The sequence below is a fragment of the Ochotona princeps genome, chromosome 1 (genome assembly GCF_030435755.1).
Source record: "Ochotona princeps isolate mOchPri1 chromosome 1, mOchPri1.hap1, whole genome shotgun sequence".
NCBI classification, from domain to species: Eukaryota; Metazoa; Chordata; class Mammalia; order Lagomorpha; family Ochotonidae; genus Ochotona; species Ochotona princeps.
Genome location: NC_080832.1, coordinates 28,252,113 through 28,273,917, shown reverse-complemented (window position 1 = coordinate 28,273,917; position 21,805 = coordinate 28,252,113). Strand labels below are relative to the sequence as shown.

At 39.5% G+C, this 21,805-nt stretch overlaps 1 protein-coding gene across 1 annotated transcript in view; it reads right to left on the bottom strand.

The window, feature by feature from the left end:
• The window catches only part of AHI1 (Abelson helper integration site 1), a 193,350-nt gene that overhangs the window by 129,481 nt on the left and 42,064 nt on the right, over positions 1 to 21,805 (bottom strand). The window contains exons 12-17 of the mRNA XM_012927595.2: positions 19,151 to 19,274; positions 13,718 to 13,947; positions 12,900 to 13,006; positions 8,379 to 8,497; positions 6,092 to 6,222; positions 3,690 to 3,830 (exon numbers count right to left, since the gene is read on the bottom strand). Coding sequence (XP_012783049.2) covers positions 3,690 to 3,830; positions 6,092 to 6,222; positions 8,379 to 8,497; positions 12,900 to 13,006; positions 13,718 to 13,947; positions 19,151 to 19,274 — 852 coding nt within the window. The remainder of the gene's footprint in view (positions 1 to 3,689; positions 3,831 to 6,091; positions 6,223 to 8,378; positions 8,498 to 12,899; positions 13,007 to 13,717; positions 13,948 to 19,150; positions 19,275 to 21,805) is intronic.

Sequence of the window (21,805 nt, the reverse complement as noted above, 5' to 3'; positions counted from 1 at the left end):
ATTTTTCCTTGAAAATTGTCACAAGTTCTGATAAGTACTATTTTAAAGTCACTTTATTGGTATATGTCTTTTGAATTTTACAGCATTTAAATTTTTACATAAGGCTACATCCAAATTTTACCTGTGTGAAAATCTGCTGTCTAGAAATGAAATACAAGGCCAAACTATAACAGGTTAATAAGAGAGCATATTCAACGAAAAGCCTACAGATGACTTGATGAATCTGGCCTATGTTTAGTGAGTAAAATATTTTGGTGATGCAAACTAACTTCATTTTCACACAGATCTGTATCATTCACAAGAACTATGCTAAATCTTGAATGGCAAGTCTTAAGTAAATCTTTAGGTACTTAACTTCTTCCTAAAATACTTCTTTGAAAAAAGCAAGCAAACAAACAAAGGCATGGTAGGCTAAGCCTAGTCCTCTGCTTGCAGCACTGGCAGCCCATGTGGGCACCTGCTCATGTTCTGGCTGCTCCAGTTCCCATCCCTGTCCCTGCTTAAGGTCTGGTAAAGCAGCACAGGATTGTTCAAGTCCTTGGGCCCCTCACCCATGCGGGTGACCTGGAAGAAGTCCCCGGCTTTAGACTGGCTCAGCTCCTGATCCGATCAGAGGATGGACAACTTTGTCTTGTCTCTCCTTGTCTCTCTGGAATGCTTTCAAACACATTAAGCACATCTTTAAAACTAGAAAAACAGCGAAGAGCTGGGAAAATGTACTGAAATGTTTTAAAGTTTATTGTGTTTAACTGTGCTAGTGTATCAGAAATTGTTCCAAATACATTGCACAAAATAATTTTAATTTCATAATGTATAATTTGGATATTTTAATTTATAAAACACCCAAGGAAATCCTTTCATTTTTTCTATTAAGATGGCATGGACATACAGCATCAGGGTCTAAACTTTATGTACTCATTTTCTAATGCAACAGATCTGGAAAGGTACACACATTAATAAAGGAAAAGGTTAACCAATAGAGTGAAAGACGAAAAAACAACTTTTTAAAATCCCACTGCACACAGAGATGCTTATCTGCATATTAAAACACGAGTTCCTATAAAGTCAAGTGTGGACTGGTTGGGAGAGCACAATAACAACTCCTTTTAGCTTTTGTTTGCTTTAATACAGTGCTTATTAATTTACAAAGCACTTTCACAGGCTCTGACTCATAGTAACCTCACAAACAACTCTCCTAGGCAGGACAGGCACCAGTACTCACTGTTTCACAGACAAGCAAATGGAGCTTTGGGAAGGCAAGTACAAAATAAGTAATATAAAAGAGTGGAGCCTAAAACAGGTTTTTCAACCCCTAAAACACCAGCTTTCAACTCCACTTCTACAACAGGCTTCTTGGATTAAGTGTCTAGCTGGGGTCTAAACACCAAAATGGGAAAGCTAACTACCCCGGGCCAATCCTATGGAGAAAAACTTCCGCTAACTATGAAATATAAAGGCTTGAAGAAAAAAAGAAAGAATAAGACTTCAATGTATATGTGTGGTGAAAATTTCAAAAGTCTAAAGAGTAAATCATAAATTGAATGAAGACTGTTGTGAAACTTCTGAAAAGCCTGAAAAAATCAGTGTGTTGTCTATTTCCTGTGCAACAGCTGCAATGATGAAGTATTTTAAGTATAATTCTTTTCATTTGGTGAAGTGTGTACCAAAAAAAGAACTATTTCAGGATACATGTCAGAATCACACATCAGTTTTGGACACTGACTGATTTGAGAAATCCATTAATCCTTTCCCATAATCAAGCAGTGTTTATTTCTGTTAACACTTGCTTGCAGAGTAACTTGATGGTAATTAACAATTTCCCCATTAGTTACTACTGCTCTTCAAATGTGAATATGGTTGTAGAAGATTACCTTAAGATATATCTTAATTTTATGCATTATTTTCTAATTTAACTTATTTGTAAATCCATAATACGATGATTAAAAAGTGATACTATGATGAAAAATTTATAAAATATCTAATAACACTTATCACAACCATTAAATAAATGTGATTTATACTAACCTAAAAAACGTAAGCCTCATTAATTTAAACAATTTGTCCCAAAGTTCTACATTGTTATTTGTACATACACTTCTACAGTCATGAATTTACAAATGAATAAAACTACATACACCACTTTAGTTAACAACAATAATGATAAATAACATCCTAAGAATCACAAATAAAACAAAGAATTACAACTTTGAAAATAACAGCATCAACAGCATAATGAACAATTAAATCTTAACTTCAAAACAGAAATGAAAGAAATAAACAAAAATCAGCATAAATCCCTATAGTAGTTAGAAAACCACAGGGTGTCTGGAAAACATTTCCAAAGCTTTTACTTCCTCATTATTTTGTATTATTCAGAATTGAAAGAGAAATTAGATTTCTAATTCCAGATCCTGTTTTCGCTGGCATTTGATTCTGTCCGCCTAATTTTGAATGTTAGTATACTTTCAAAATAGCATACAAAAACTAAGCACTTTTGTAAAACAGAAAAACAGAACAAGAAATTATCTAGGTGACTTAAGACTTAAAACATTAAAAATTTCAATTATCTAGTTTGTAAATATGTGTATATATATTTAAAATATTTATTTTCTTATTGGAAAGCCATATATACAGAAAGGGAGACTGAGAGAAAGATCTTCCATCCAATGATTCACTCTCCAAGCGGCCGCAATGGTCGGACCTGCACTGATCCGAAGCCAGGAGCCAGGAGCCTCCTTGGGTCTCCCATACAGGTACAGGGTGCCAAGGCTTTTGGCCATTTTTGACTGCATTCCCAGGCCACAAGCAGGGAGCTGGATGGGAAGTGGGGCTGCCAGGATTAGAACCGGCGCCCATACGGGATGCTGACGTGTGCAAGGTGAGGACCTTAGCTGCTAAGCTACTGCGCTGGGCTCAAAAATATTTTAAATTGGGCCCAGCATGATAGCATAGCAGTCGAGGACAGCCCAAGGCCTTGGGACCCTGCACCCACGTGGGACACCCAGAAGAGCTCCTGGCTCTTGGCTTCGGACTGGTTCAGCTCCAGCTGTTGTGGTTGCTTCAGGAGTGAACCATCGGACGGAAGATCTTCCTCTCTGTCTCTCCTCCTCTCTGTATATCCGCCTTTCCAATAAAAATAAATAAATCTTAAAAAAACATGTTTTAGGGCTCGGCAGCGTGGCCTAGTGGCTCAGGTCCTTGCCTTGATCCCATATGGCCGCTGGTTCTAATCCCGGCAGCTCCACTTCCTCTCTATCTCTCCTCCTCTCAGTATATCTGACTTTGTAATAAAAATAAAACAAATCTTTAAAAAAAAAAAAAAGAAAAAAGAAAAAAAAATATGTTTTAAATTTAGTTAATATATTACCAAATAATTTTAGGTGATTGTTATCCATTTAAATGGATATGTAAAGAAAGTAACGCTTACCTTTCTGTGATTCCAATACCACAAACATTATTGTCCCATTGGCTGAAAGTTACATCCCAATGTAATTAGCATTATGAAATAATAAAATGCTATACCCTAACTATAATAATATAGTCAGTTTGCTCTATTTGAGCCTTACTGTATATTCAAGAGAGCTTTGTTAATACAAAAATTGATAGATTTATAGAACTAATGGCCTTTCGTTGAATATACACATACATTTTACTCTGAATATTCTTTACTTTTCAAGCTGTAGACTTACCATGGAAATCATAAATATACAGAAGAATTGGCTCATTCTGCCCAAATGCACAAAAAGCAACCATATTTTCAAAAGGATGGTATGAAATGTCTCGAATTGGTGCCTTGAATGGCAGGTCAGAATACACTGCCACTTGTTCTCCTAAATGAGAAAGGAGATTCAAAATGTGTATTGTGTCAGATAGCTTTCATTACAACACTATGCTGCAATTTAGTAGAGAATATTACAGTAACAATGAAGCTCACATTTACACGCAAGCCTTAAATACTTCTAAATATTCTAGTGCAACTCAACTAAATACCTATTTTTCTGCAACTGGCGGACCCGCCTCCTCCTGTGTGATTTATTTATTTATTTAATTTAATGCAATTTAATTTTATGACTTAGTTTCATAGGCTCTGGGATTTCCCTTCCCCAAATCCTTTGCCCCTCTGGGTCCCTCCATATTATTACAATAATACAGTCCTTTATGAACAGTCCTAAGTCCATCACGCTGCTATCTAACTGTGTCCTGACATTATAGGTATGGACAATGGCAGACAGTCCAGCATCCTATTGTCGAGACTGGATCTGAGTGTAGAGATGTACAGTCCTTCTTGGATCTGAGTGTAGAGATGTACAGTGCACTGTATCTTCACATCCAGATATGACAGGCCCTATTACACAGTTACAACACATCCCATTATGCCTTTTTTAAAATTATTTTTATTTTTGATGATTTTTACACAGTTGATTCGGGTGAAAAGGGTCAAGGGCTATAGAAAGGTGGGTGAGCTCACCATTTCCAAATTCTCTTTTTTTCCTTTTTTTCCTTTCTGTATCTGGGGGAAGGAGAAGATAAGGGGAGAAGCCACACCCAGCCTTCCAACCATCCCAGGTCCCCAATGTGGAGCCTGCTCTGAGGGTCGCGCTCAAGAGGTTTCGACAGTTCAACAGTTCTGAATTACTGCTAATCTTGCCAGTCCAAGCATGAGGAAGTCTCTCTAGAATCCACTGGCTGACATAGTCCACCTGAGTCTTAACTCTCAATGAGGGCATCAAGGCAGAAAACAAGGAACAGCTTCTGAAGGAAGCCGAGAGATGAGTTGGCTGAGATATGGCAGAGCCAGGCAAGCTCTAGCTAGCAAAAACTTTGAGCAGAATTAGGCGAGGAATCACAGAACTTGAAAAGAAGGAACTCTGAAGGAGGGGGGTATTTGGTGATTTTCCTTTTTTTAACTTCCAGAGGCTGTCTGACGTATCACATGCTTAAAAGACACCCAGAAGTAAAGCTAAAACATGGCTGAAGCAGCTGCTTATGGGATGTCAGAGAAATGTGTCAGAAGCAAAAACAGTGAAGAACCTACACTGATTTACTGAAGGACAAAAGTGGCATTTCTTGTTGCTGAGCTGATGTGAAAGTATCCAAACACAGCTCAGGGGCAGGCATTACGGTGCAGCGGGTTCAACTGCTGCTGAGAGACTCACCTCCCATACCGGAGGGCCTACGGTGCAGTGCCCTTTCCACTTCAGATTCAGCTTCCTGTTGATGTGCCTGCAATGTTGGCACAACTCTCTGCCACCCTTTTGGAAGACCGGCGGGCATTACATGTGGCCTGGCCAAGCCAGCTGTTGCGGGCATTTGGAAGAGGTACCCAGCAGTTGGGCCATCTCTCTCTACACCTATCTTTCAAATAAGTAAACAAATTGACTTAAAACCCAAACACAATGCAGTAGACGGGAAAACCCTAAGTGAGCTGGCTGGTCAAAACATCCCAAGTACAAAACCAAGAGTAAGTGAGGTGAAATCAAACAGTGCTCCTGAAGAAATTTCAAAGTACATTTCATAAATCTTCAATTTCTTGTTTAAAAATGTTCATGTAGTTTTAGCTTTTCTTTGAAAGGCAAAGATGAGGCAAAAGTGGACTTTCTATCCTAACAGTTAATTTTATTGGTAGAAAAGTGAGTTACAGTAACTCTGGTAAGTTGCTACTTGAGCAGCAGACACTAAACACTTTCATAGGGATGTTTCTGTAACTAATTAAAATATCACGTAGATGTTCAACCACTTGTCTATCCTGTCACATTCCAAAGGTGGCTTATAACATTTTTCATTCTGCAGTACAGTCTTCATTAAATACTTTTCTAAGATCAGCAATATCTCACCAATGAAAAAAAATCATCAATTTTGAATATTAATGTGAAATTACACATGCATAAGAGGATTAAAATATGAGAAACGGAGTTTAACTCACGTTTAGACTACAGGAGAATTCCATGGAAAGCTTCTCAATATTACAAAATATAGCTGAAAACTCTAAAATGGATTTCCTTGAAATTTATTCCATCAATGGCAGTTTTCATACCTCCTCAAACCATTATTCCTCTTAAAAAAACATTTCTGAAGAACGGTGACAATTTACCTGTTTCGGGGTTCCACACATACACCACCCCGTCCTCACTTCCAGCAAAGAGAAAGGAGCCGCACGGTGTCAAGGTGCTGTGGATCTTCTCCCGGTAATTGGCTGCGCCGACAAATTTCCTTGCTACTAATCTAGGAACAAAAGGTATTTTCAGATATAAGATATCTTCACCATTTAAAACTGAGAAGGTAGAAAACTTGTTTAAAAAATTCTCATTCAACAAATCACTTTGGGGAATGTTTCATAGGGAGCCATTCTAAGGCAGAACAGTCCTAGTGCTTGGCAAGCCCCTCTAATTTAGAAGCAGCAATATATCAGTGCAAAACAGAAGGTGGCTTTAGAAAACACCACAGGGACTGTGCAGCTTTAGATCAAAGCAACCAATGATGAGCTGGGGAGTGAGAGAGGGAAGCAGGGAGACAGGTTACCTTACGGAAGTAGCATTTGAGTTGGTTACTAAACAGTGGACAGAATTTTTATAACCTTGCATTTCCTCCCATCTGATGTATTTCATTTTTTAAAAGATTTACTTATTTTTCTTGGAAAGTGAGATATACAGAGAGGAAGAGAGACAGAGAGAAAGATCTTCCAGCTGATGACTCATTCCCTAAGTAGCCGCAACAGCCAGAGCTGAGCTGATCCGAAGCCAGGAGCCAGGAGCTTCTTTCTTTTTTTCTTTCTTTTTTTTTTTTTTAAAGATTCATTTATTTTTATTGGAAAGTCAGATGTACAGAGAGGAGGAGAGACAGAGAGCAAGATCTTCTGTCTGATGATTCACTCCCTAAGTGGCTGCAATGGCCAGTGCTGTGCCAATCCAAGGCGAGGAGCCAGGAACTTCTTTCTGGGTCTCTCACATGATTTCAGGGTCCCAAGGCTCTGGGCTATCCTCGACTGCTTTCCCAGGCCACAAGCAGGGAGTTGGATGGGAAGTAGGGCTGCTTGGATTAGAACCGGTGCCCATATGGGATTCTGGTGTGTTCAAGGTGAGGACCTTAACCGCTACGCTATCACGCCGGGCCTGAACCAGGAGCTTCTTCCAGGTCTCCCATGCAGGTTCAGGCTCCCCAAGACTTTGGACTGTCCTCGACTGCTTTCCCAGGCCACAGCCAGGGAGCTGGATGGGAAGCGGGGCTCCTGGGATTAGAACTGGCACCCATGTGGGATCCTGGTGTGTGCAAGTAAAGGACTTGAGCCACTAGGCTACCACGCTCGGCCCATCTGACGTATTTTAAAAATCACACAAGAACTATCTGATCCCTGAAGAAATAACAGATAAAATGCATTGCCTGATCATCTGTGACTAGGGTATACCATCTCCAGACTTTTTTCACTCAAGTCTAAAAACTAATAGGAGTTCAGTGCTTCCCATAAATCAGGTAAGTACATCAACAGCCTTTTATAGACAGGGTATTAAATACGCTGATCTTTTTTTCACCTGACAACAAATCACGAACAATGGACCTGCATACTGGAAAATGCACATTATACATTATTATGATATACCAGGAACATAAGAAAAAAAAGATAGTCCTCACTGTTGAAGGTAAATTTGTCTTTTATTTGTAAAAATAAAAAAGCAATGTTAACAGTTGAAGTACAGAACAGTTTTAGGAGGGGTGTGCAGAGAAATCTTCAATACCTTAGTGAGGAGTAACTGATCTTTGTGTCCCACCTAGTATGGTATATGTGAGTCCATGCTGACCGTTTCCTGTCTGGTTCCCAGCTTTCCTTGTTGTTCTCTGTCTATCTATTCCAATTTGTGTGCGTGCGTGCGTGCATGTGTTTTGGGGTGGGGGGCTCTGGAGCGACCCTGATGGTCATTGCAAGAGAGGGTGTGGATCAATGCAAGAATCTTGACTGAATTTGAACTGTAATACAGCAACAAGGTGGAGGAATCCACCATGAGGGGAAGGCATGGGGAGGGGTCGGGGGAATCCCAGAGCCTAGGAAACTCTGTCACATAATACAATGTAATCAATAAAAAATAATAGTAACAAAAAAGCAATGGACAACATGCCAGCCTCAGGGCTGGTCTATTTTTTTGTACTAGGAAACAGTCTGTGGCTGGATTGTCCAGTGAGCTGTAGGATGCTTAGCAATACCCCATCAGAGTTCTTCTATCCATCACATACCAGACCTAACATGAAAACATTTCCAGATGTTTCCAGCTGATCCCAGGGAAGCAAAATTGTCTGGCTGAGAACTCCTGTTGCACTTTACAAATACAACTAATTCATTACTTACTCTATGTGTAGTTATGTTCATATTAAAATTAAAATATACTTACATTCGGAGATCCATAATCCTTAAAGTACTGTCTTTGGTATGGATTAATAAACGTTTTCCATTGGGATGAACCTCCAAGTAACTTATTGGAATTCCTTTAAATTCAGTTTCTTTAATTTCCTAAAATGATAAAAAAAAAAACATAAAAAACTTCTGTTGAGAAATTTGTCGATTTTAACATTTTTTTTAGAGTATAAAATAACATTTAAAATATCGTTTTCAGAGTATTTTGTGGTGCAGTGGTTTAAGACACTGCCTGTGATGCCAGCAACAATGTGGGCAATAGTTTGAGTGCCAGCTGCTCCACTTCTGATTCAGCTCCCTGCTCACAGCCTGGAAGACGAGTGTTTGGGCCTCTACCATCCATGTAGAACACCAGATTTCAGCCTCATCCATACCTGGCCGTGACAGCTGTGTGTGGAGTGAACCAGTGGATGGAACCTGTGACTCCCTCTGCAATTATCTTTCAAATAAAAGCAACTATTTTAAAAAATGTCATTTTCAATTTTTTCTGCAGAGAATGCTTCAAAATTATTAGCAAAAGGATTCCAAAACCTTTAGTTAGGGTTGAAAATAATGCTGGTGGAATATATTTTTGTGTTTTTGTATAATGCTGTGTTTAACTGTATGTATTCCTATATATTATTTACTTTCCCACAATACAGTCAAAATAAAATGTTGGCTTGTTGGAAGTGATTCTTCCAATATAAATATGCTGAAATCTTTTAGATGATAATTTCAGGTGGGTTTTCTTTGGCGGGGACTGATAGCCATTTGGGGCCAATAGGGTGTTCCCTAAACCAAGGAAGTCAGGAAGGATGCAAAACCTGAACAGAATCTGCCTTCACAAGCCTGCTGTAAGAGGAACTTGCCAAATTGATTAAACCATAAGTTAATCTTGCATCACACATAAAAATCAACTCAAATAGATACAAACTCCACATGTAAGACCAGTACTATAAAACTCACAGAACAAAAAGGAAAATTTCCTTGGAGATGATTGGACATCACACCAAAATTTCAGGCCACAGAAGTAAAAATAAAGAAATGAGGCTACGTTGAAGTAAAAAAGTTGCAGCACTGCAAAAGAAACAATCAAAGAGAGAGACAGAAAGCGAGAGACTCTAGGACATGGGGAAAAATTATAAACAGTAAGTCTGTAGGCGGTTAATACCCAAACTACATACTACCTCAGACAACGCAGTAGTAGAAAAATAAACTCTGACTTTTAAAAACTGAAATATAAGCACAGATCTCAATGGATATTTCACTAAAGAAAACTTAACAGTGGCCAACAGTGGTTACAACAGGAGGGAGAGGAAACGGAAAATGTAGGCCACAGTATAAAGGCAGAATGAACATGTCTAGAGATCTAATTTGAAACATTAAGACCATAGGAAATAAAACTGCTATCTATTTGGGATTCAAACAAACAGGTAGTTTTTGCCTTTTGAGATTCACTTGCTTATTTGAAAGGCAGAATCACAGAGGGAGAGTGAGGGAGAGGTATCTTCCATCATTGGATAACACCCCAAATGCCCGTAACAGCGAGAGCTGGGCCAGACAGAAGCCAGCAGGCTGAAACTCCCTCGGGGTTTTTCACAGGATTGGGAGATGTCAAGAACCTGGGCAATCACCCACTACCTGCCAGGCACATTAGGCACGAGCTAGATCAGAAGCAGAGTAGCCAGGACTTGACATGGGCACTCCAATATGCAATGCGGGAGCCCCAAGCAGTAGTTTAACCCACCGTGCCACCTTAAGATCTGCCCCAACTAATAGATTTTAATTATTGTTGCCTTAAAAACAAAACAGGGTAGTCATGTGATATGATGGGGATATTACTATATTTCATTACACTCATCTTACTGTTCATAAGAACCTCAATAAGATCATTTTGTATGTCTTAAATACACATAATGAAATTTACTTATTTGCACTAAAGAAATATCAAAAGTCATTTTTTGAATTATCATGAAAAAGTAAAATTGTATAGGCTAACGTATAAAGTCAGTGGAAAATCTGCCTTAATCTGTGGGCAGAATTCTGAATTAGCCATCTTCTCCCTTGTAGGTTCCTTACTAGTCTTCACTCCCTTTACCTATGGCAGAGGTGAGAAACTTTTTTTCTGCCAAGGGCTATCTTAATGTCTATAACATCACTTGTGGGCCAGACAAAATCATCAAATTCAAAATTGGCCTGCTGTAGATTTACTGAATTTGGAGTTCCAACTCTGGTTCCCTTGGTATGGCCAGATCCAGTGATTCCGGGGGCCTTATGTGGCCTATGGGAAGCATGGTGCCCACCTCTGACCCAGAGAGGGGCCTCTTTACAGGGGAGTTGACATCAGTCCAGAACGCTGGATACCTAACAGGACTCCTAGCTCCCACTGTCTGATGGGAAGACCTGACACTTTACAGCTGCATCTTTTAAAAGTTACAGGAAACACTGAAACACTGATACCACAGCTGGGGATTTTAGTGAGCTGAACTACAAACCAATTTAGGGAAGCACTCTTGGGGATCTGAGCAACTGAAACAGATGCAAAAGTGCAAAATCAAAAATAAAACTCCCACCAAGTGTCAGGCATAAATTTGAGCAATTTGCTGGCAGATCTTGTGTTTGCAGTATCTGACGATTTCCTCCACATTTTTCACATTCATGCTCAAATTAAAAAGACCCTGTTGGGGAGCCAGCGTCCCGTTCCAGGGAGTGTGCACAACAGCTTACGAATACTTGCTCCTTAAGGGCAGATACGTACAGCTTTCCCCACACTGCAGGCAGGCTACACCAAGGTAGCACCACTCTAGCCAGGTTTGCCACAAGGCACTGGGTCCTGAATAGGCATCCTAGCTCACTTCCTAGATACTCATTTCTGTCTCAAGTAATGACTAGGTGGAAAACATACAAGGTAAATCTGTCCCTTAGTTACAAATATGTTAAAGCAAAGAAACATGATTTCTGATAGCAAACAATGGACTTTGCTTTACTATCTCAAATGACTGACACTGAGGCTTTTGAAGCCTTGCTAATCCTTCAGGTAACTAATTTGAAAGTTCCTTTCAAAGTGTGCTCACTTAGGTTACAAACATGAATCCAAGGCATCGACTAATCTAACAGACAGCAATGTATTTGTAAAAATAGAATTCATTAAACAGATTTTAAAGACTCAGTAAATTTGCCCAAAGCCCGCTGAAACTGAAGGCAACTGTTGTCATCATCCACAGGAAAAACTGAAGAACTAAGTACAACATGTTAGGTAGAAACTCCATCAACAGGTATAAAATGAACTCACATCTCATGATTCATTTTAACTAAAAACTAAAAAACATGCCACCAAAATTGCAAACCACCTTAAGAAAACTCTGCCCATAAACTCTGCCCATTTGCTTCTGCCTACTTAGCAAATTTCAAATAAAATAATTATTGGGACTTAATCATAGAGCCCCATGATAATTCCATAACCTGAAGGACAACATCGTTGGCAAAGCATGGATCATATTGTTTATATGCAGAAAAAGGAATGAGTAACAGAAAATGCAAGCTAGGGGTTAGAATTATTGACATAAAATGGATCCCGGAATGCCACAGTACACACTGAGTTCAAAAGAAGAAAGATAACACCCAGCAAAAACAAATAAAAATTTACTTAATTTATTATATTACCAGTTAGTCACAAAGAAGAAGTGGTAATTGTCTTTTCAGGGACTGAGAAAAACCGGTAGCTAAAAAATATATTTATTTACTTATTGGCTCTGGCACAGTAGAGGCTAAAGTCCTCGCCTTGCACAAGCCAGAATCCCATATGGGCGCCAGTTCTAATCCTGGCAACCCCGCTTCCCATCCAGTTCCCTGCCTGTGGCCTGGGAAAGCAGTTGAGGAAGGCTCAAGATCTTGGGACCCTGCACCCGTGTGGGAGACCTGGAAGAGGTTCCCGGGCTTCTGGTTTCGGCCTGGCTTAGCTCCAGCCATTGCAACCACTTGGGGAGTGAATCAACAGACAGAAGACTTCCTCTCTGTCTCCCCTCCTCTCTGTGTATTTGGCTTTCCAATAAAAATAAGTCTAAAGAATATATGCATATATATATATTTGTTTACTTATTTTCATTTTATTTAAAATGGAGATTGAGAGAGAGAGAGAGACAATGTATCAACAAAGAGAAAATAGATTTTTCCAGCTACCAGTTCACTCCTCCAATGCCCACAAGAGCCAGCGCTGGATCGCACAGCAGCCAGGAGCCCAGCACCCACTCCGGGTCCCTTCTGTGGATGGAAGCCTCCATCTGCTGCCTTCCCAGGGGGCATCAACAGCACAAGGCCAGCACTCAAAGCAGGCACTTGGATATCAGAAGAGGGCACCCCTTGCAGCCACTTACCCACCACACCAAATGCCTGCCCCTGATAATGTTTTGAACAGAGAGAACAGAATGTTCTGATGTCTGTGCTATCCTAAACTCATGTGGTTGGGCTTTTCCCCCCACAATTTCTTTAATTAAATCACAAAATAGAAAACATAATCTACCTTATTTACAGCCCAGTGGCGCACTGAATGTTGCAAGTCGTTCACCTTGACATAGGTATCCCAAGCAACAATCGTCCCTGTGCAGTCTCCTGTGTACATGTGATGGCCTAGTTTGAAAAAGAAGTTACACACACACATCACATTATTTTATATATAAATAATACATCTTTGAAATTATTATTACTATAAATAACTGCAACTTTGCCTTAGTTTTTGTATTTTTCAACAAGTCCTACTGTCATATTTAAGATACACATACAAACATGCTCAGAATACTATTCAGCAATAAAAAAAAGAATGAACTATTTCTTATTGTAACCAAAGGATACAAGTGGATACCGTCCTTTATGAAATAATTGTCTCAAAACGATAAATATCATGCTTTCCCTGATTTGCGGTAACTAACACATAGACAACAGAAATATGTATTGTACATGAGCAAAAAGGACATTATGAGATTGGATTACTGCTTGTAGCCTTGACTATACTCTTGAAGAAAAGTGATTTGTCTAGTTAATGTTTCTTGAATTATTTATTCAGTGGAGGGTTACATTTGTGCTCATTAAGAAAATATATATCTGGTTGTCACAGCAAGGATGAACTGAATGCAAAAGGTTAGAAATTTAATAAATTTAAAATTATAAAAATAATTTTTGCCAAATTTATCACATGATGCATAAGATAAGCATAAATCCAAAGATATACAATCATCAATATTCAGATCCATCTCAAGCTTAGTTATTGTCCTAATGAAATGAAACAACTACCAGTAATTCTTCATGCAACCAGCTTTCAGTGGAATTCATGTTTTCACACACCTTCATGATCAAAACAGAGAGAGTTGATAAAGCTCTTGTGAGCGTCAAACTGTCGAATCAATATGGCAGAATCTTCTCTTGTATCAATTTGCCATATTCGTATCATAGAATCGTAGCATCCTGTAACCACCAACTCTCTTGTGGCTGGATGAAATTTAGCCGTGTAGACAAACGAAGGATGAGGTAAAACTCTGAAAGTATTTGTATTGTTGATTTCATTTTTCCATACCCTACAAAGGATAAAAAGCACATATTACTTCTCAAACGCAGAAAGCAGTTCCCTTCCTCAATTTTCCTAAGAATCAATATACACAATGCACCTGCACCTTAAAGCAAGACAATGACCAGCGGTAAGTTTTTTATGACAATAAAGAATACAATAGAGGCTGGCATTGTGGTATAGTGGGTAGACCGTTGTTGTGATGTTGGCATCCTGTTATCGGCACAAGTTTGAATCCCCTGGCCACTCTACTTCTACTCCAGCTTCCTGCTTATATGCCTGGGAAAGCAGCACAAGGTGGCTCAAGTGCTCCGGGCCCTTACAAGCACATGGGATTCAGAAGCAGCCCCTAGCTCCTGGCTTCAGTCTGGTTCAGCTTTGGCCACTGTGTCCATTTAAGGAGTGAAGCAGCGGATGGAAAAATCTCTCCTCTCCCTCCCTCTGTGACTCCACCTTTCAAATAAATAAAATAAATTTAAAATTTAAAACGTGTTAATCATATATTTGATGGCTGGGAATTTTTACAAAGCTATTTCTTATTATTCACCATATTTAGTAATTGTAGTATATACTCTAAAATTTTAAAAATTACATTGGGATATATCTGTTTCTTAAGCATATCTATCTTAAGAATTATTTATTTATTTTTATTTATTTGAGAGCCAAAGCAAGAGCAAGTGGGAGAGAGAGGTTTTCCATCTATTGGTTCATCGTCAGATGCCTGCAGTAGCAGGTCTGGGGCTGGGCCAGACCAAAACTAGGAGCAAGGAACTCTGTCCAAGTCTCCCAGGTGGGATAGCAGGCACCTAAGCACTGAAGACATCATCGGCTGCCTCCCAGACTGTGCAATGGCAGGGAGCTGGGTTAGAAGCAGGGGCAGTGCCTGATCCCAGGCACTCTAACATGGGCTGCAGGCATCCCAGGCAGCATTTAACCTGTTACACTACAGCACCTACCCTCAAACCTAACCTATTTTTGACAGTGATTTCCCACATGCTGTATATATTGCTTTTACAAGGAACAGGACACTTTATTATCTTTCACATGTGTAACTTTAAAGTCTAGATAATAATGATGAAGATTCCACAGATTGGAACATCACACTGAAATCAAACTGAATTCTTCAGTAAAAAAAAAATCAGAATTATGCTAACGTGATAGACAGCATAGTGCTTGTCATTAAGTGCACCCTTTAATTCGAGGAAGCATGTTTTCTCATTGTATTTTCCTCTAAACAATGCCTAATTTAAAAAAATCAAGGGTCCAGCACGATGGCTTAGTGGCTAAATCCTCGCCTTGCATGTGCTGGGTTCCCACACAGGCTCCAGTTCATGTGTTGGCTCTTCCACTTCTCATCTAGCTCGCTGTTTGTGGCCTGGGAAAACAACGGGGGACAGCAAAAAGTCTTTGGACTCTGCACCTGCATAGGAGACCTGGAAGAAGCTCCAGTCTCATGGCTTAAGATTGGTTCAACTCTGGCTGCTGTGGCCACTTAGGGAGTGAACCAGCAGATGGGAGATTTCGCTCTCTGTCTCTCCTTCTTCTGTTAAGCTGCCTTACCAACAAAAATAAATAAATCTTTTTAAAAAATGTCAAAATTATTGCTGCCACACTATTGACAACAGAGTAAACCCTTAGGGTTAAATGGATAGTCTTGTCATGTGTAAAAATGGGACATGGGTGCTGAGTGTGAAACATTGGATTCTTTTTTATATTCCGTTACATTTTTAGATTAAGAAGCAGATAATTTTTGCTCTGGGGATTCATGTTAATTTTGCTAATTACTGCATAAAACTAAGTAAACAAATCTTTTTCAAAATGATAAATAAAGGAAAAATACATTTGGCATTCAGGAATAACATCCTGCTAAGTTTTTTTCAAGCAGCTGCTTAAAATACAAGATGCAACTGCCAATTACTAGGAACCTAAACTAATAATGGAGGAAGTGAAAGAAGATGTTTTCAAGTAACATAAACTACATGTGTCATTACACAAATATTTTTACCATGGTAATATTTTCTTTTTTTCTTTTTTTTTTTTTAAAGATTTATTTATTTTATTATAGCCAGATATACACAGAGGAGGAGAGACAGAGAGGAAGATCTTCCGTCCGATGATTCACTCCCCAAGTGAGCCGCAATGGGCCGGTGCGCGCCGATCCGAAGCCGGGAACCTCTTCCGGGTCTCCCACGCAGGTGCAGTGTCCCAGTGCATTGGGCCATCCTCAACTGCTTTCCCAGGCCACAAGCAGGGAGCTGGATGGGAAGTGGAGCTGCCGGGATTAGAACCGGCGCCCATATGGGATCCCGGGGCTCTCAAGGCGAGTACTTTAGCTGCTAGGCCATGCCGCCGGGCCCCCATGGTAATATTTTCAATGAATGCATACTATATGAAATATCTTCTTAACTAAAACAATAAAATTTCTAATTTGAAGGGAATATTAAGATGTTTACAAGTTAAAGAAATACTCAGCTGTTTGGTTGTAGACCTTCATGGTATCTGAAGTACTATGTAATAGGCAGAAATGAAACATAACTCCAAAATAGCTCAATCCTATTAAAATGCATAAAGTGCTTTATAAATAAAAATGAAATTTTCTTGTGCAAAAATTCTGTAAGTATCAATCATGGCTTTTGTTATCCAACTATAACAGTGGTAGAAACCATGATTTTAAAAAGAAATATATTAATGGGTTGGAAGATAAATGAGGCTGACCAGAGAGAGCAAACAAACACACATTTGTAAAGATTAGATGTACATACCAAAAAAAACCAAAAACAAAAAACCAGATTTAGGAAATAAAAAACGTATCAGAGTTAAACATCGTACGAAGAGGGATGACAGAGGGAGCAGGCGGGCTCAATGGAGAGCATTACACTCAGAAAAGACTTCTACTGACTTAAGGAAAACAGCTTCCTGTGGTGCTAACTCATGAGGCGGAGAGCCACCCGGGGAAACAGCTCTTTAGAACATACAGTATGACAGTGATGCTCAGGAAGAGAACACACGAGCAGACATTCACACCCTGCCCCTCATGAGCACCAGCAAGTCTAGTTCTTTTCCTTTTCATTCCTGCTTATTCATTACATATTCACAACCACTTTCAAAAAGCTTGGGTTTTTAAAATTTTACTCTTATTTTAACTACAACATTTCTCTCTTCACTCAGCTAGTGCTTTCAGAATTCTATTTTTATGATGTTGAGTCCAAATTAATATCAGTTTTAAAGCATACGAAAATATATGATTATGCATAGGAAACCCCAGACAGATTCAAGAAATGTTGAAGTCTGAGCTGGCTTGTAAATGGGGACTATAAGCCCATGATAGCTCCATCAAAGGTACTTCTTAAATTAGAATAAGTGCGCCAGGAAAGATAGGAGAAGAATATTTGGATACAAGAAGATTAGGTAAGTGCAACAGATGCCACAGAAGACAGGCTGTTGAAAGACAGAGAGCACAGCGATGCGCGTAAGAGAAGGATCCGCGGACAGCTAGGGAATGCCTGGTACTGCTTGCTAGGTAAGCAGATCCAATTCCAGCAAGGCTGATTCAAACAAGTTTTCAGTCAAGACATTATGAAAGTTAAGACATTATAGAAGATGATTTGGGAAAGAGAACTTTAGACAGCAAAAGCACCGGAGCTAAAGACTAAAAACACTGGGAGTGCTTAGTAGCAACAATTTCAGCAAGAGACAGAATGGGTTTGAGGTAGAGGTTTTGCTGAAAGCAGTGAGGAGAGCAGGGGCGTGGGTTAGAACGGGGAGCCTCTTGGAACGGAGGACTTCAAGATGCACCTGCCGGGAAGAGGTGTGAGGAGCTATGCAGAACACCTGTCTGAACTGCTGGCCTGGAAGACAGGGATGGTAAGAATTCCTTCAAAAAACAAACAAAAGTTAAGAAAGGACTAAGGAGGAAAAGAACTTTTGGGAAGGCTAGTAAGTTAGTTTTGAATCTGAGATGACATGTGGTCATCGAGATGAAATGGGTAACAGGAAGTCAGACTGAGAAAAACAGTGGCAGATAGAAGTGACAGACATAAATCAAATTCAAAGCAGGGGGAGGTGACAGAAACTAAGACAAGCATAGAACAACCAAGTACAGGATCCTGGGAATAAGCGCTTCCGGAGAATATGAAGGGGGAATGCAACCAGAGAAAGAGAATTGAATATGGCTAGCCATCCACAGAAAGAAAACCAAAGAGGTTGCTAATGAGAACCACTGAATCGAAAACATTTCAAGATGGGACAAAATTCAATGACTTCAGCGAAGGCAGAGTACAGACTCGTCAGGAGGCCGGCAAATCCGCAAGAAACTGCTGAAAGAACACTCAGCAGCATGGTGGGAGTGACGTCGTATTTAACTGGATTGAAGTGAAGACGTTAAGTGTAGAATACTCTCAATGGTGTTGAAAGAAAAAACCAGGATAGTCTAGAAGACAGGAAGAACTGGAAAAAGGCAAAATTCACTAGAATGTGGATACGAACAGACTAGAGGGTTAGGAAGAGTGCATCCAATAGAATTATACGATAAGGAATTAAGATTAAAAGCACAGACCAAAAAATAGTCTTAAAAGAGTCCAGCTTCACACCTGTTTAGAGGTAGATGTAAATATGCATGAAACTGGAGAGAAATATGAATAATTCTTGTATGACTAAAGTTTCACATTTAACGAAAGGGAGAAGATGGGTGATTTAGTTTAGAGACCCTAATGTGTGATCAGGTTTGGATCTGCTGGCAAAAGAATGAGAAAAAGATGGTGAGCAAAGCAAGTAAAAGGATTGCTCAGCAGAAAATAGAGAACTCAGGTGGCTTTAAGACATGAATCCACAGCCAAGCCTCCGTTAAAGGCTAGGTACTTTTCTTGAGCCATTACCTGTCATCAGACAGACAAGGCTGTGCTGAAAGAATGCAGCAGTGAGGTTCGCGTGTACCTTGTTAAAGAATGATAATAGGTTCCCAGCTGAACAGTGAAGCAACTGTCACCAACTGCGATATTTTTTCATTGAAATATTTATGAGAACTAGCTTCAACAGGAATGTTTCGTTACTATTTCTTTTGTAAGTCTGTATGCACAGTGCACGTTTATGTTAGTCCCTTCACTGGGTCTGAAAAACATGGCTGAAAAATAAGAACCTTTGCATCACTTTGTATTTCCTCTGCTCTTCGTGAAGACAAACAGCACACACGGTACCTGCTTCTGGGGTGTACACACCTGGCAGTGCCATCAGATGAAGAAGTCAGGATATAGCGATCATCTGTGGACCAGCAAAGATCATAAATGATATTGAGGTGGCCACACAACTCTCTCATGAAACGTCCAGAAGGAATTTCGTATACTAATGAAAGAATGCAGAAATTAGTAGGTTTCCAGAGAGATGATTTTTATTTTAATAAAATACAAATAAATTATAATAATTTAGGAATAAGTAAAACCCTGTCACAAAATTATAACAAAAGACATTCACGGTATAAGTAAAATTTTAAAATGTATAAGGATAGCTTTCACTTGCTTTAGACACAAGAAGTTATACAAAAAATTTTATAATATCCTAAAATACACAATATAATATTTAACCAATTATTTATCACCTCAAAGCAGTCTCAGAATTTTTAAAATTATTTAATCAATAAATGACACTATACACTTCATTGATAAGATACTAGCTTATCTGAAAATAATATTCCAACTAAAATTTTAATTGAGAGATGAAAACTATGCTGTAAGAAAAATTCCAAACAGAAGAATTAAGTGATTCAGTCTAAAAGTTAAAACACTGTATTACTGTACATTATATCTACAATTAAGTCTTCTAAAAATAACACCAAGGAAAAAGTTTTAGTCTATACTTCCACTTAGGTAACAGCAAACTGTCCTTGCAAACATTGAACAGCATAGATGAAACAGTAAAATAAGAATTTTGGGAAGTGTGCACCCCCAGAGAAGCAACAAGAGTACTTGTAAAAACTGTCAAACAGCAACATTTTTCAGAACTCTGGAAATTAAACCAAGTTGTAACAATATGAGGAGTATTTCTTCAAGAAAAATGGCTGAATTTCAGTAAGGAGACTGAGCTTTACCATGCTTTACTTTGCCCTATTCCATCTCTCTTAAACTCTAAAGTAGCCCTAAAAACCACTGGAAATCAGGAGCCTGACAGAAGCTGCATAACAATCTCCCTCTTCCTCTTGCAGGCATCACTACCTACCAAGGGCCCCATTTCCAGACTCTTTAATCATTCTCTGGCAATCCGGTGGCTCACAAAAGGCTCCACTCTCTGGGCCTGGCTTTATCTGACCTGGCTCAGTACATGCAACATACAAACAACCCTAATCTTGGGATGCATGTTGAAACCACTCGGGCATCATTTAACATCAGAGCTCCCTCAAGTGGTGACACAAGGTGGTGCTTCTTAAGAAAAGGCTCATCACAAAACTCAAATGCAAAAGAGGTTCACAGCATGCTTTCATGAACTCTGAAATATTGCTGGGAATCCATACGAATCCCCACATGTGTAGGTGAAGAGTTGTGTGCATATCCAAGAAAAGCATGAGAAGACTTTCCTCTCACTCTGGCTGACCTCAGGAGGCACTGCACAAACAGGAAGTCAGGGCTAAGGCAGAGAGGCACACTGCCTGCTGAAGCCCTGAAGGCAGTAAACCACACACACACACACACACACACACACACACACAGCCTGCCTGGGCTAAGGCAGAGGGACACACTGCCTGCTGAAGCCCTGAAGGCAGTAAACCACCACACACACACACACACACAGTGCCTGCCTGGCAAGGGTCAGCAGACTAACACAGCTCAAACAATAACTAGGCTGTGGAGAATTTGTTTAGCAGCCACTGAACAAAAAGCAAGAAGAACAAATTCTGGGTAGTTGCAAGGAGAAAGGAAGGAGAATCTGATTTTCAGAGACGCCACAATTCTATTAGATAAAATGCCCAATTTTCACAAATTGAGATGTAGAAAAAGACAAAAAGAAAATGTGGCTCATAAACTGGAAAAAATAACAGTTGAGAGAAATTGTCCATATAGAAATCAAGGAAGCCTGGCAGCCACTGGTCTGTCTAGATCTACTATTATAATTACAGTCAAAAATCTGGAGAAACATTGAAAGAACAACAGTGAAGCAGGGGTTTGACCAAGCAATGGCATCATGGGTGAGTGCCTGGCTGAGTGCCTGGGCTCAGTCCTGGCTCCACCCCGATCCAGCTTCCTACCAGGGCACACCTCGGGAAGTGGTGAGCGATGCTGGACTACTTGCGTCTGGGCCACCCACAGGGAGAGAAGCATGAGTTTCTCGCTCTGGGCTTCATGGCCCAGTCCCAGTCATATGCACCTGGCAGTGACCCAGCAAATGGAAATGCCTCCCATTTTGTCTGTCACTAAAGCAACAGGTTTTTTTTATAAAAATTAAAGACAACTATTTCTCATTAAAAATAAAGAGTATCAGCAAGGAGACAGAAATGATTGAAAAAAAAAACAGGATCAAACAGAAATTTTAGAATTGGAAAGTAGAATCACTGAAAAAAACATAATTCCCTGGAAGGGATCAACAGCAGATCTCAGCTGACAGAAGAACTGTGAAAGCTGGCAATAGGTGAGTTGAGATTGTCCAATCTAAGAAAAAGGAGAAAAGAAAAACACTCCCAAGTGTAACAAAAATAACATGTTAGCAACTATAGACAAGAGAAAGGGACAAACATATTTCTTTAAGAAAGAATGGCTAAAAAAAATCCTACTTACATTTGTGAAAAACATTAAACTGCACATTTAACAACCTAAATGAATTTCACTTAGATAGAAGAACCACATTTTACAAAAACATAGATACCCCTCCTACTTTTGGAGATGCAG